The 16,054-nt window shown below is 36.5% G+C and overlaps 1 protein-coding gene across 3 annotated transcripts; it reads right to left on the bottom strand.

Moving 5' to 3' along the window:
- Positions 1-228: 228 nt before the first annotated feature.
- LOC105044491 (UDP-galactose/UDP-glucose transporter 5) lies at positions 229-14,173 on the bottom strand. 3 transcript variants are annotated; one of them, XM_019851005.2, is made up of 12 exons: positions 13,533-14,173; positions 12,843-12,946; positions 11,341-11,454; positions 11,172-11,264; positions 10,952-11,017; positions 9,450-9,548; positions 4,369-4,448; positions 2,385-2,497; positions 1,246-1,334; positions 850-936; positions 702-770; positions 229-619 (listed from the first exon to the last, which is right to left on the bottom strand). In XM_019851005.2, exons 2-12 carry the CDS (start codon positions 12,843-12,845, stop codon positions 518-520), a joined length of 915 nt encoding a protein of 304 aa, XP_019706564.1. In that variant the 5' UTR covers positions 12,846-12,946; positions 13,533-14,173; the 3' UTR covers positions 229-517. The 3 variants fall into 3 exon arrangements, with proteins under 3 accessions (XP_019706564.1, XP_010920715.1, XP_010920716.1); XM_010922413.4 differs by lacking the exon at positions 12,843-12,946 and having other exon boundaries at positions 11,341-11,543; XM_010922414.4 differs by lacking the exon at positions 12,843-12,946 and having other exon boundaries at positions 13,533-14,172.
- Positions 14,174-16,054: the final 1,881 nt, after the last annotated feature.

The raw sequence follows: 16,054 nt of genomic DNA, 5'->3' as shown, positions 1-16,054 counted from the left end.
GAAAGCATACGTGCAAAATTGAGACAAGTTTTCTATTTCACTGCATCTTCACAGGCTCCAAGGGGTTTCCGTACAACCCCAAACCAGCGTTGATGCATTCCGATGGATCTCCATCGAGCTGATGCAATGCTACCATTTGATCACAAAAAATAATGCGGGGGACTCATTCTAGCTCCGAAATTCCAAGCATCCCAGCACTCTATAAATTATTGAATCACGCAAAACAGATGTTCGATCGCTTGAACAATTTTAATTTCATGTATAAAATGTATATCTTGTAACAAAGGGGGAAAAAAAATCCTATTTCGCATGTAAACAACCTTTTCCTCCTATATTTTCTCTACCTGAAAGCCTCGCATGTATCTGGGTTAGCAAGCTTGTTCTTTTCTTCTTTCCCCGCTATTTCCATCTACCTAGTTCATCCTATCAAAATTCTTCCTGCAGGCTGCCTCCATCTATCGATAATCCTGTCTACCAACCACCAATGGTTAGAAAAGAACGATTTGAGATTCCAGTGTCATGAATTATTGCTTGCTGAATTTGCATCCAAACCATTCCACGGCTTGCGCCGTTTGCTTTTGAAGAAGCTCTTCGTGTAAAGAGCTCCAAAGACGACGGCCTGGAGAGATGCTTGTGTTACTCTTAAATTCCAAAAAACTTTAGACATGAAAATTAATTGATAGGAAGAGGGAAATGCTTACAGCTCCAATCCATTGTATCCAGCTAAGGGGATGAGAAAACCAAGCACATGACAGTAATATGCTCACCAACTACACCAACGATGGATACAAATTTGTTAGACAAATCCCATACGTTACATTAAAATCTCAGCCTAAGAGCATCCCTTACCTGTCTTGTCGTCATTATTGTAGCAAATGTAAGAGCCCCAAATGTTCGAATTGTATAGGAAATAAAGAATTGACTGGCTGTTGCTACCTGCAAACATAAATCTTGAGTGATGAAAAGGGCACTTCATCAGAAGATATGGCAAAATACCGTGTCAGTTTAGTTACTTCCTCCCTACAAAGTGATCTTAGCAGATTCCTTTTTTAATTAAAGAAGGAACTGAAGTCGGAGGTTTAGATAATAGACAACAATGTGCACATGCATAAGAGAGATAGATATAGAGAAATATATACATATGAGAGAGAGAGAGAGAGAGAGAGAGACTTGAGGTTAAAAAGTTTTTACAGTCTGCTATCAAAAAGAAACAAAAAAAGGCGGGGGAGGGGGCGTTGTCTTTACAGTGGACAGAATTGCAACATCATAGAAGCAATCTTGATGACGAAACATAAAATCTACCGCTGAAATAAGATGACCCTGTACAATAAGTCCTGTATTCAAAACAAACAATTCTTTTAGCAAGCAAAGAAATTTTAAAGTAGATACATGACCATCTTGATACAAAAAAAAAGAGGAGAAAAATCTAGAGTAAAGAAAAAGGAAAATTAATAGCCCTTCACTACTACCAAATGGCTGACAAAGCTGGAACTTAAAGAAAATAAAAGCCCAACAGAGACAAGCAAGAAAATTTTATTTTATAAGGCACCCAAAGAAAGGGAGGGAAAAAGAAAATGAAGTTGCAATAGGCTGAAATTCATGCAACACATCCAGAATTTAAAGAAACAAAATCCAGAATCAAGAAAAGTTTATTTTATAAGGTGCCTCGACAAAGGGACGAGAAAAGAAAACAAGGCTGCAAGAGGCGGAAATTATTGCAACAAACCATAATCTTGTATGTGGATACCATTGAAACTTAATGATACATTACAGGAATCAGCTGAAACAAATAAAGAATTAAATCTTAAAACACCTACGTGAAAGTGCTTAAAGTAACTCAGACAAACAAAGCAATTTAACATTGCTTTAATGGTGAAAAAACTAGAGGAAAAATAAGATTCCTCTCCGAGGTTGTGGAAAGAATTCGTAGTTTAGGGAAGTGATCTAATTACTACTACCTCAAAATTTACAACTTGGGCTTTTAAAGAGCAAAATATGAATGTTGTAGTCCATCTGTAACATGATTGAAGATTATTTTGCATGTCCTCCACTTTTCCAAGGTGGTCCTTGAGTGATCCAAACATGTCTATCTATGAAAAAAGACAGTCACATGGAAGTTCGATCATCAATGTGCTTCTACACAAGATACACATTACCGCACAACATAAAATGCATAGACAAGAACACCTCCATGGAGCCACCCACCAACGTTTCAAAATAAAAAACAAACAAACAAATAACTAAATAAGGTTTATCATCTCTAGTACCTTCTACTATATATAGTGCTGCATGCAGCACATTACAATTGTTTCGGCTGAAAGTCACAAACATTAAGGGAAATATAAACCATAAAAAATACAATTCAGAATGGGATGAGTAGTTACCAGTTAAACTTAAAAGACAAGAACACGTAGTTGTGTAGAATATTTGGTTATGGATTTCCATGTCGTAACCCTTAAAAAGTTTGTCTTGGAATGTGCTCGTAAAGCCATCAAATCTAGAAATATATGAATCAGCGCATAAGCAGACAGATATAGCTATCAGTTTAACAAAATGCTCCAAAATGAATGTCAAAAGCATGAATGGACAAGCATGTATAAAATTTTTGCCGTTTAGCTAAAAATATTATCAGAACTAAATGAGGATATACTTGCAGAACTACCCACAAGAGAGCAAAAATTTAGCTGAAATGGTTTGAGAAATACATATATGTTAATAGATGAACAAACGTACAATGACACGCAAAATTAAGATATGAAGGACACAGAGCTAGTCAAAATAGAATTTTGATCTCCCAAGAAAGATATTCAACTTTATGATAGAGCAGGGATATGTCCCATCAGAAATGATGTGTTCAAGTCTGTGTTAGCCATATATAGAGAATTAGAACAGACAACATTAAAATTGTATTTCTTTTGAAAGTTGGACAATGTCCAGAAATGATGGTGACTGAACTAACACAAGAGGAGTAAAACATCAATGAAAGCCAACCCTTTTTTAAAGAAAACACCTAGGTTTTGAACCCTAAACCTACTCCAAGGGCAACCCTATGGGAGATATGCCAGCCAAGCTAACAGTTATTCGCAGAAAGTTAACCAAGTTACCTTTGCCTCTGCAATCATAACACATGCAAGTACCAGGCTTTTCAAAGAAGCACATATAATCAAATTCATCGCTCATTATCAGCTTCCATCATCTGCTAACACCTCCAATAGACTTCATTACACCATGGATGTCACCTTCTAGTTGGATTAGAAAATCCATCTGTTACTTGTTTAAGATGAAACAACATCATACCCAAAAAAAGGTTCCTTCCATAACCAAGCAAAGGATAGAAAATAGTGACAACAGGGCCTTGACCATTAGCTCATATAGAATATATCTTAACCATGTAAAGAAAACGATAAAACAGTTTCATCTATGACCAACACTTATCCATGTACTTCAAAATATAGAGAATCCTGTAAATATGGATGACAATTTTCAACCCAACCTAAAAAATTCAGTTTGACAAGGCAACTATGAGTAACGCAAACCTGGTGTTCAAGTATCAAGTTGAATTTGGGTTGAGAAGTTGGGAAATGAACCCTATAACTTATATAATATTTTAATAAAATAAATTGATAGAATACATATTTGTGTATTGTATAAAAAATTATATCCTAAACCTGATCCATTTCCCTTTCCTCTCTTCTCTCCACTTCGTCTCCTCTCCTTCCCACCCTCCTCTCATCTTCATCACTGCCCAACTATGGCAACATGACATGCTCATCACAAACCATCACTCACCCACCACCTTGCCTGCCCATAACCCCACCCAACTGCCGTCTCACACACCCACCTACCCACATCACTTTCACAGCAACCTCCTCATCGATCCTTACCACCACTCTACGGCACCCTACTGCAGACACATCTCCCCTTCCTCTTCTCCTCCTTCCCTACATCCTCTAGTCTTCCAATCTCCTCTGAATCGCATCCAGGGCAACTAGATATCCACCAGATGATTTCGGTCCAACAAAAGTGACCGGTTAACAGGCTCAGGTGTCAGGTCAGTCATAGCTGAATCAGGCTAGTTTGGTCCTGGACAAAAGAGTCCCCATAACTTCCATGTGATTTTTCTTTACAAAGTTTTATCCTGACAATGTAATGATTCTCCACAAATAATTTGAATGTGCATAACGTTAGTAATTATCAAAATACTAGTCATAAGAAGCATACAGCATACTTGGTGCATATTCAGTTTTGTCATCTGAGAGGTATACTTCATAAGTGACTAAGGAAAACATGAGACTAAACAATGGTATCACTTGGTAAATTGTGTTATCTGATCTTTCAACATGGGAAGCGATGAGCGGAAGAACATACCCAAGATAACCAATCATAAGCAAAACTCCCCAAACAGTGCTTTCTCTTTCTGTATTGTACGGACTAATGTCAGTTGATGCCTACATTTGAGAATTCAAAGTCAAAATATGTCAGCTGGCAATAATAAACAATATTCTTCAGATCTTTATTTTTTGACTAACAAAACAATGACTGAGCTAGACACCAATATCCACACAAATGTATCTGCATGTGGCACTCATTTATATTAGAATGAGAGAATGCTCATATCACTCACCTAACAAAAATTTTACTGAGCCACTGTCAGCGTGATAATGCTAAATTATTTTTGTGCAGAGATACAAAGCTTCAAAGAAATGGTCACTTATATTTTACATACACAAATATTTTAATTACTTCAATTATTCCAGTGTGACCAGCATCCTAAGAGAAAATCTTAATTGCCAGTTTTATAATATGTATGCATTTTTCTCCTTGATAAATGATCAGGATTGTAAGATCATCATGTTTCCTATCTTCTTTGCAGAAGCAGCTTCATGCGTATGATCGTCCTAGCTCTTATTATAGTATGTAGTATATGCAACCTAAGCCCTTTTGTTTAAGATCTCTTGGTGAAGTCTTCTTGGTGTTGAATCATGTGTATTATCTGCCTGTAATTATTCTATATATTGTCAATCGGAATGACTTGCATTTGCTTAAATTTTGGTTCAACTAGTAATATATGTAAATCCAAATAATCCTAGAAACCTGAAAATTCAAACTTGAAGTATCAAAATATTATCAAACTTCCGAACCATAGTAGATGTCTTGGACTTGGAAGGCTATGCAGTACTAAAAGAGCATGACCATACTGCTTTTTGTCATTATTTTGCTCCTTTATTGCAGACAACTCAAAAAGAACTAGAAATTTTCAAAATTATATTATACTTGAGCCGGTGCCCTTACAAAGCCATTTATACTTGAGCCGGTGCCCTTACAAAGCCATTTAATCTCATATTTGACACATTATAAATACTTGCAACAACTTTCTTTCATTAACAGATAACAAATTCAATTTATCAATATTAACATGTGATGTATGGCATGTGGTGTTGTTAGCAAAGTTGGATGCAGGATTACTTAGATGGTATGCTTTAAGAAGTTGTTAAACTCAGTGCTCAATTGCTTGCAGCTAATAACCATTGCAACTACTATTGAATTTATATCATAATTATAATCATATCGTCTAGCCTTTTCACAACTATTTGGGGTTGTCTTTACGAATCCTCATTCACTTTCTATTCCTATTGAGGACCACTTCTAATAGCAATACTTGGCAAATGAGGATCCACGAAACCGCCAAGAAATAGTTGAGAAAAGGCCCAATGATTATGATTATACTGATTCATAAGCTTAATTCCATGATAATTAGAACAGTTCTGTACATCACCTTTATTCTTATAGACAAGCAGTACAATACTACAATATTTCTTCAATTATCTGGCCATTTTTTAGTTTTCATATTTCATTAAATATGTTAACAAGCCAATTTAACCCAATATCTTCCTTGATTTTCAAAAGCCCCAATAGGTATTTTATCGAGCTCTAATATCTTACTTTTTTGTATTCCTTTTTTTTATAAGACGGATGAGTCATATCCATTTAGTATGAACACATCGAACAAAATCAAAAAATAAAATGTCAAGAAATGGAAACGAAATATTAAACGAGCCCTCTCATAGCACGCCTCCCATGTGGTCAGCCACATAAGACACTATCTAGTCCATAGCTCTGCTCGCCTCTCCAATCATGCACGTGACCCAAAAGGTGATACAGCTTCTGACCATCCTCTGGATATCCAAGAGCAAGGAGTGGGCATCGACCAACCTGGGCCAAGATCCCATCAATCACGGTAGAAGAGTCCCCTTCCAGATAGATATGGCTCACTCAAAGGATAAATATAGCAAGGTTTTAAATCCCATGGGACGGAACTGTCCCGATTTTCTCATAGAACAGGATGCACCACTGTCCCGTCCTGTCCGGACACTTAGGACAGAGATGCCGGGATGCTAGCGGGACAACCCCATCCCGACACATGGGATAGTACCCCATCTCGGTATCCCGCGGGACGTCCCACTGGGATCTAAATCCTTGAAATATAGCATATCTGATGCCCTCCCATCTGCTCTCAGCTCTACCCCTAGAATAGAAATGTCATAGATCTACGAGCCCCCTGCAGCCACAAACCTTGAGTCAGGCTCTCTAATTGCAAAACATGAACCTCCTCTCCTGCCTCCATCTATGACACTACTGTTGAAGTTAATCTTTTCAAAGCTACATCCACTTCATTATACAAATACGACCTTGAATTCTCCTTGACTGTGCTTTTTCAATAACTTTTTTATAGAATCTTCATTTAATAATTTTACAAAATTTAATCTCTATATTTCTTTAATTTTCTCATCTTTCGTTAATATTCTATTATCCTCACTTTAAATTCATCTAACTATTGCTAAATTTAGATGGCGCTCTCTTAGGTGGTTATTCCATATAGTGATGGTGAATTTGAACTACTAAAGTGATAATCATGCACAAAGATATGGGTGTATCAACACATGATGACTGGATGACTGGAAAACTAGATATAGTTGAAGCTCCAATATCAATTTGATGTCACCATGCGCTGCACAATTCCTAAATCTAGTCATGATTCCATAACCAAGCAGCATGAAATTGTGATTATTCTAAGGAAATATAAGGTGCTCGACATGGAAGGCATGCCCTTCCAAAGGCATATCCAGATTAGATCAAGTAATGTTATTACACAAATAAATCCAACATTGGTAATTTGGCCAGTAAGATGTGATCAAACATTTAGAAAGGTAACAAGCAAGCATATATAGGTTTAGACAGACACAACACATGTAATGTTTTTGTCAACAATGTTTGTCTAGAGATAGGACTTCAATGAGGTCCAATTAAGCCTAAGGAAATAGCGCACAACTAGGTCATGTAAGCTAAGTGCAAGAGAGCATGACATATGGAATTTCAAGGAACATACGGGATACCAATTATGTGGAGGCATTTACATCTAGAAGTAGCATTATAAGGCCCTAGTACACATTGTTTCTTCTCTTAGGACTTCTGATGTGACATCATATTTCCAGGACACTTATGACTTACAACTCAAAATGATAATATGAACACTAATTAATTTAAGTTAATCAACTGAGTGTCAATTTCAAGCCATCAAGGTGGATTGCCATTAATTTGGTCTAAGGAAAGCAGACTCGCATATTATCTATAGAATGCGAATTTTTTTTTTTTTTGTTGGGTTTTTGTGGGGGGTGTGTTGGGTGTTGTGAGTGCCCACTTGGACTCTTGAAGACCCTTGCGAGCCATCATCTAGCATGGAGAGCTTCTAGGGATATCATTGGGTTGCAAGCCTTTATGTAAACTTTCATCCTCTATTTTCATAGCGTGTTTCCTATTCTATCTTACATAAATTGAGCATTCTACAGTAGAATTCAGGGACGAGAAACCTCATCTCTACAACTGAGAAATGCATCAATATATAAATCTACTTTAGGTACACAAGTTAAGGTCAGACCTTGTTTTTCCCGATTGCAACTATACGAGTCTGGTATATACACGTTTTCAATACATGCACTCTTAAGTCTTGAATATATTTATCATGAAACTAGGGATTCTTCCTAGAAGGTATACCACAATTGAAAATTTGCTGTTGTGAAGCCAATTTATGCATGCAGGACAGTCTAATTTTTATTTTTCCATTATGTATCATGCTTTTATCTCTAGCTATTATTCTTATCTGTTAATGGAACATTTGAAAGGATCCATTGAAAAAGCCTCCTGATGGAACTGCAGCCAAAAAAGTTATACCTAATGTAATGTATGTTACCTGGAAATTTCAACCTTAAGGTTTTGAAAGTGCTGGCACAATTGGACACTTGGATACAACAAGAAATTACATAATATGGCTAGGCAACCCACTTAGAAGTGTTCTGTTGACATCAGCAAAAATATGCGGACACCATTTTTTGGGACAATCATGGAAGGGACTCTTAGTTTCAACTGATGAACACTCTAAGCAGTCTCGGTTGTGTTTTTATGTAAACTTGCTATAGTTATTTACCAAAAAGAGCATCTTAATACATCTTAAGTCATTTCAAAAGTAGCCAAGGGATAACTTAAGCAACTTGCAAATTCATGTTTTTTTTTTTTGTTGGACAACATATATTTTTCTTTCCTTCACCCTTTCTCAACTTCTTTGGATAAGCATCATGTCTCGATTTTTGGAGGCTGCCATGCCTGGAACTTGAGGATACTTAGACACTTGGCATGATACTGGTTATAGTTCATAAATAACCTCAGTGAGATTCTTTTTAGTCTGTGTTCAAACTGTCCAGATCAATTTTTGGCAGTAGAGAGAGAAGAAAAAAAAAATCCAACTCAAAAGTCTGGGTACCAAAGAACTGTACTCTGGAGATCATCTCTCTAGTTTGACCCATGCATTCATACAGTTCCAACACTTAGTATTTATTGATTTTAAGATCTCATTTAGAACTTCTAGAAAACATCCCTTGACAATTCAAGTTCTGAAATCAGACTAATCTAGTCTCACCAACCATAATTACAATTGCAAGAAACAGACCGAGGGTTTATCCAGAATCAGTTGGTCCACAGCAAGTTATAATGAAATAGTGGCACCATATTTTTAACATGGAAGTTCAAGATTCTTGCCATAACAACTCTTAACACTCATCTTAGCTTGGTCCTTTTTCTTTTTTCTATTAATTTTTCCTATTTTTATGTGGACCATTAACTTGACATTGCTAACTCCAAACTTTGATGATAATAATTTGTTCATATTAACATCTTTCTTCCTCAATTGCGAGCTACCGAACAACCAGGAGCTACTTTTAGAATATTATGTTCCCCCCAAATCCACAAAATGTGTTGATCACACACATTTTGATCTATCATTTTATTGCTTAAGCACCAATATTTTTGGATCCACCAATCTATGAACTAAGCAATTACAAGTAACCTGTACAAATTACACTAAGATTAAATTTTTAAGATTTTAGCTCACTGATTACCGGATATAGAATGAATAATGAACAGCCAACTGTCACTAGCACAGCAAACAAATAATCTTTCCCATTGTATCTCTTCTGCATTATAAGCGTACTCCAAACCTGAATGAGTAACAAGAAGATTAGTCAGAACTCAGAATGAAGGTACTTCACTGTAGCACACAGCAAAGTTACATAATAAGCCTACAATGTGTTTAGTGTAAATTTAGCTTAAAAGAAAACATTTGGAGTTGCCACTTTATTTTTTTCCCCATTTGTAGGAATATGATTTAGGTCAAAAATGTGATTAGACTCAAGTAACATGAGAAAACCTAAGCAAATCATTCTACGGCCATTATGATATGTAATAAAAACATGGTGAGAGAGAAGAATGTCTCAAGTATGATAAAGAAGGTGCCAGCAACACTTTATAGTTATGCAATGAAAAATTAGAATGTGGAGAGTTACAAGTCCAAGTTTGTTGCATAAACCAATATCTTGGACAACAGCTAGAACTGAAAACTTGTCTGCACAAAATGCATGTACCAAAATGCTCGAGTTGAAACACATGTAGCCTTATATATGAACCAACATCAATGGAAGATCAATATTGTAGATCCTGATGGACTTCTCTATTTTATATATCTACAGGTAAATAATATAATAACCTGGTGCATCATGAATCTGTAAAGCAATTATTAAATACTTAAGTTATTAATTAAGAACAAATGATTAATTACACATAGGCCAATGATTTAATTACCCAGTAGGAGAGCCAAAGCAGCTCAAGTTGAGCTATAGCAGGCCCCAAATAGGCCAACAATTAGGAGATATGGACTTGTTGTTACCACTAAACAGAAAAGAGCCCATAGAAAAGTTGGTAAGTGTTGAGAAATGCATGTTAGCCAGTCCCCTTGAGAAAGAAATACTGGTGGAAGGAGAGACAGACTAGATCCAGAATAAATTTGAATAAGTTCGCTTGCTTCTTCCTTCCTCTCTTATTAAGGTTTAGTACCCTCTTCCATCTTCCAATTAAAGCCATGTGACACTTGAGCTTTCATTCTTCTAATCCACTTGTGACTTGATCCTTCCATCCCCCACCCCAACCACTACCCAAAATTAAAAAAAAAAAAAAAAAAAAGAAGAAGCAGCAACCTGCCTGATGCTGTTTTATTCTCTAACAGAACAGACCATCAGATCTCAACTTTAATTTAGTACAAACACCAAAGATGTGAACTTTGTCCTAACTCCTAACATTTATAGTTTCAGTCTGGTGTAATATATGTTTCAACCAAAATAGGTGTGAGCTTTGTCCTAAAATAAATCTTCCAAACATAACTGACCAGTTTTATCAGAACCTAAGGTTCGGGAATAATCAAGTATTCACCTTTTCCACATCCCAGTAAGCCCGACAAAGGAAAAAGGGTGGACTAAAATTAACATAAGCCACGTCAATATACAGGATACATGATAGCCCATATGTTTTTCACAGTCATCATTTCTAATATCTAGAACAGGTGACTTACCATCACAGGTATCATTTTTGCACATTTTGCAAGTGTCTGGACTGGGAAGCTTACATATTTCAGGGCCTGAAAATATCAGTTTTCATGTCATTAGATACAGTGAATTTCATCAAAGCCCAACTTTCAATGGAGAACCAAAGAATGGAGTTTCAGGCTGCAATGAGCTTATGTCTAATAATACAAAATTAACTGTTAAGTAAACCAAATAAAATATGCTTACCTCATATTGGCATGTTGTGGTCAATATGTTAGATATTGATACTCCACAGTATTTATAGATTGGAGCAGCAGGATCCAAGGATTTTTTACTTGCCTAAGTAAAGATAAGAGGAATCAACAATCTTACTTCACTTACATGTCCTAAGAAACAACATATTTAGGTAATTTACCAGCATTATGGCTCCAGATACTGCAGATGTCAAAATACGGTTGCAAAAAACAAGAAAGAGTGAGTATTTAAAATATTCTTTGTTTTCACCATACGGGACCCTCATGATCTTCTCCTGCAGGAGAAAATGATTTAAAGTGAACAAGGGGCATCCTATCCAATAAGTTGCCAGCTTTAGACAATGATTAGGAGACTTAGCTGAAACTGCAAGGACCAAGAAATTACTGTATTATTGAATAACAAAATCTCAGTGCATGACAAGATCAATTAGTAAGATAAGGCACATTGCATAAGCAAAATGTTAAATGACTCATACAGCCTTCATGCAGAGCTTCATAGCTAAAAAGATCTATTCCAATATTAAAATGTAGTATGTTGTTAATGAACAGATACCAGGCTGGCTACCATAAAACATATGTCATAACCTATGCATTCTCGTGAATGTGTAACCTCTGTTGATCACCCACGATGATTAGTGGCACAATTAGAGGTTCATGAAGAGAAAATGAAAACCTTGTGAAATTCAATTAAATAATTAACAATTTTGACACTGGTGGTTTTCGGCAGGACAATGGGCAAACAAAAGGGAAGCAATCATGCACAACCTATTGGTGTTGAGTTTGCTGTAAGAAAAAAATAGGCTGCCTGCAATGCATTAGCTAAAATAATATAGCATCAGAATGGAAACAAAAGAGCAGCGTAATGATATGTAGGTTAAGCTACAGCCTTAAAAGCAACCTCGGTACTTGTTAGAATTCAAAGGGACCTTTAAGAGGAACTACATGAACCAAAACTCGTACCTAGGTAAACCCACAGTTCAAGCTTGGAGGAACAATATAGTTTCTAAAACCTCATACATGCATCCCTCCTTTATTGAATTAACAATCAATATGATAATGAAGTAGGTGAAAATCCAGCCATGGGTGTTTCTAATGTATTCCAACGTGCCTATAGAGATTTAGAAGGCACACAGAGTCTTAGCGTTGGCAAACAGATAGAAACTGTAACACGAAGACTTACATGTAGCCTAATCAGACAAGAAAGGATGCCAATTCCCTGGATAGATCTTAGAAGGTTATGAGCGATTGGCACCTCAGAAACACTTCTTTTTACTGAAGTTTGTTTTGAAAAAGATAACGACTCAAATTACAATATCAGCTTCATAATATGGTGTCCGAGACCATAATGGGTCAAACAAACAAAAAAGAAAAAGCATCAACATAATATAACTTTCGTTGCTATCAGATATTGGAAAACAGATAAAGACAATTGACCTCAAAACCTATTAGGGGACGAATGAATAGCTTGTGAGGCTATTCATCTTGGTCTCTCTAATATAATGGTAATGGCATCATGTATAGCAATCATCTTTTTGATAAATAATATACAAACATATGTTAATTGGGTTTTTTTATTGGCATCAAACAACTTAACTAAGAGAAATCCAGTCAAACCACTTAACTAAGAGAAATCAAGTCAAAAGGAATGAAAAGTAGAAAGAACCATTGCACTCCTCCAAAGTTTGGTATGGGTCCCACCGTCCCATGCAAGGAAAGCCCAACCAGACAGCACCACCAACCTACCTCACCGCCGGTGCTAAATTGGCTCTACAAATGATGTCAAAAAGGGTTAGAGGAAAGCCCTGCTTTTTCCTCTTTTTTTTTTTAAAAAAAAAATGCAGCTCTGATTAAATAATTTCAGATGTAAAAACCCTAACTTGGCAGGAGCAGCAGCCAAGCTGGTAACCAAGTTGAGACTGATTATAGGCAACCACACGACAAGAATGTGCCCAACAGGAAAAACCGAAAGCTGTCGACTTAGATGACGATAGCTACGCGTTTATTTCTTCCGTCATTGTTCTTTTGTGTAAATCTAGCGTAAAAAGAACTGCCTCTAACAATCAAAATCCAATTTTGATAGCCTGTATGAAGGACCACTTTCGAAACACATGTTGTTAGAAGAAAGAAAAAAGAAAAGAAAAAAAAAAACTTATTTTTTCAGCACTTACAAAAACAAAAAAGGAAAAAAATAACGAAAGAAATCAAAACTTGGATTTTTTTTTTTCCCGCTTAATTTGCACCAAAACCAACCACAACAGATTTCAATTGCATCGATGGGTAACTACTTACATTTTCTTGATTTAAATGGACAGTAAATCCTGTATAAAGCAAAGCTTATGCGATAAATCGGTACCTGAAGGACCCCATATATGACGAGTGTACTCATGATCCCGACCACAGCAAACGCACATTTCCACACCTTATTCTCTTTCACATGAGCGAGAGCGAGAGGAGGTTCGGCCATCTTCCATCCAACCCGACCCCGATCCTCGCTGTCCCCCAACCCCAATAACGAGAGAAAGATGGTTCGTTGGACGGAAACAACCAGGATAACAAAACTTCCGCACAGAAGAGAGATTTGTTTTACCCCCTCTCCACTTAGGGAAGAAGTTGATCGATCAATCGGAAGAGGGTGTGGAGGCCTGGAATGGTGGGAGCAATCGGCAAAGGTTTTCTTTGCTTTTCTTGGTCGGATCGAGAGGAGAAAGATGGATTAGGGCGCGAGATTTTGGGATCTCGAGGGCGAGGTGGGATCGGAGCGGCACGTCGTGGGAAGAGGAGAGGGCGACTCCGCCAGGGGATTCAGGGGAGCGAATTAGAAGGGAGAGAAAGAGAGAGTACCGTGGCCGGCGTCGGCGTTGCGCAGCTGGGGAGCAATATGAGTAAGAGGTGGGGAGCAAGGTGGGGTTGAGGTGGTGGCGCCCGGTGGGCTCGCGCACGCGTGCCCGCCCAACGAATGATGCCGGAATCGTTCTAATGGATACATGCCCTAGTGGATCGCTTATGATACTCAGACTCCGGTATCCGGATTTCCAGATGTAGCCCAGTCAGTTTTACGTACTTCTGGCATATCTGATTGTTTTTTTTTTTTTTTGCTAGAAAAGATACTCCGTTTTTATCTGAGGGCACGTATCTATTCTGTTTTAGTAGTATAATTAGAAAAATATTTTAAACTAATTTAATCTTAGTAGTATAATTTGAAAAAACTTTTGAACTAATTAAATCTTGCAGCTATCTATACTGCAGTGGAACACTTGAATGTGAGATGATGATTTGGATGCGGAAGTTATGGAGTATGGTTCACATTTTTTTTTTTTTTTTGGTAAGTTAGGAACAAATTTTGAGATTTTATCTTATTAGGATGTAAGTGGGTAGGATAGCGTAGGATATTAGTTTTGTTAAATCCATATCCTATCCATCTCCTACTTCTCACCCACCATCCGATCCTATCCACTATGGTGGGTAAAAATTTTAAATTTTTATCCTATCCATATGGATGGTGGGTAGTATCTTATCCTACTCATAATCCATCAAAGCAAATATACAATGTAAATATCATCAAATCAAACATGTTTCAAATTTATCAAGTTCCACGCATATTTTAAATCAAACAAGTTCTAAAATCTATTTCAACCATCAATCTACATAATATAAACAGATACATACTATAGCAAAAAAAAACTTAAGTCCCCGACGAATTTGATATATATAGGTAGGTATATTTGTAAATCTATTATTATGAAAGAGGTATTTCAGTAAATACATATACATTACGGGTCGAATAGGATAGGGTTCAGGGATAAATCCACAACCTGACTCTATTTGTTGTAAATTTTCAAAACCAAAATCCTAACCCGACCCGACAAATAGGGACGAATACCTATTGGATAGGATACCCAAGTGACATTCCTACATCCCATGTTAATTTTTCAGTTTACCACTTCATATAATCTTCTCCTATCCGTTATGGTGTTGTGCTTTGATATCATTCTATTATGAACTTAACAAGAATTCAAAGACAGGGATTATCATCTTCTTCTTCAAAAAATTATCTATCATATTTCTTTTGCCAAAATTATACTATATTTCAAAAAATTATCATCTTCCTTTTCAAAAAATAATATTTAGAGAGAGATGAAAGGATGAATGTTGTATTCGTTAATAATTTCAATGCATTTGGTGTGTTTTTGTGGATTAACTCCGTTGAAAATTTTTTGGAGAGGTAGCTACGTGGAGGGGTCGAGGGAAAAAAAAATAGCATTGTCTCTTGACTTATAACACTACTATCCAAATTATATATTTTCTTTCAATTGAATCAACTTATTTTTTTAATACAACTTCAAGAAATAGGCATCCAAAATAATAATAATAATAAATAGATTGCTTAAATTCAAAAAACCTGACAACCACAGCTTGCTCTATTTTTATACAGTATAAAGTAAAATTGTGTGGTTCAATAGATGGAGTGGAACGTTGTTTTGAGTCCATAGACCTCGTGCATCATAGCCATCTCGTGGATACGATGGTCGGGCATCCGTAGATCCAGATGAATTGTTTGAAGTCTATCTTTCAAGCCACCACCTTTGGCTCCAGGATTATTGTAAAGTTAAATTCCAATGAAAATCATTAATAAATCTGCATCCCTAACACCATATGAGAGAAAGAGAGAGAGAGAGAGAGAGAGAGAGCTAAGATAGGTAAACAATAAGTATGAAAGATGATTAAGTAAATGTGATTTTATTAATATATGCAACCAATTCCTCTAGAGAAAGATTTATATAAAATATTAAATATAAATCCCTTAGAAAGTTTGCTGTAACGATGGGTAGAACTCTCTCTCTCTCTCTCTCTCTCTTTACCGAGCTTATTCTGCAA

This window comes from Elaeis guineensis, chromosome 5 (genome assembly GCF_000442705.2).
Source record: "Elaeis guineensis isolate ETL-2024a chromosome 5, EG11, whole genome shotgun sequence".
Lineage (NCBI taxonomy): Eukaryota > Viridiplantae > Streptophyta > Magnoliopsida > Arecales > Arecaceae > Elaeis > Elaeis guineensis.
This window is presented reverse-complemented; position numbering and strand designations above follow the sequence as displayed.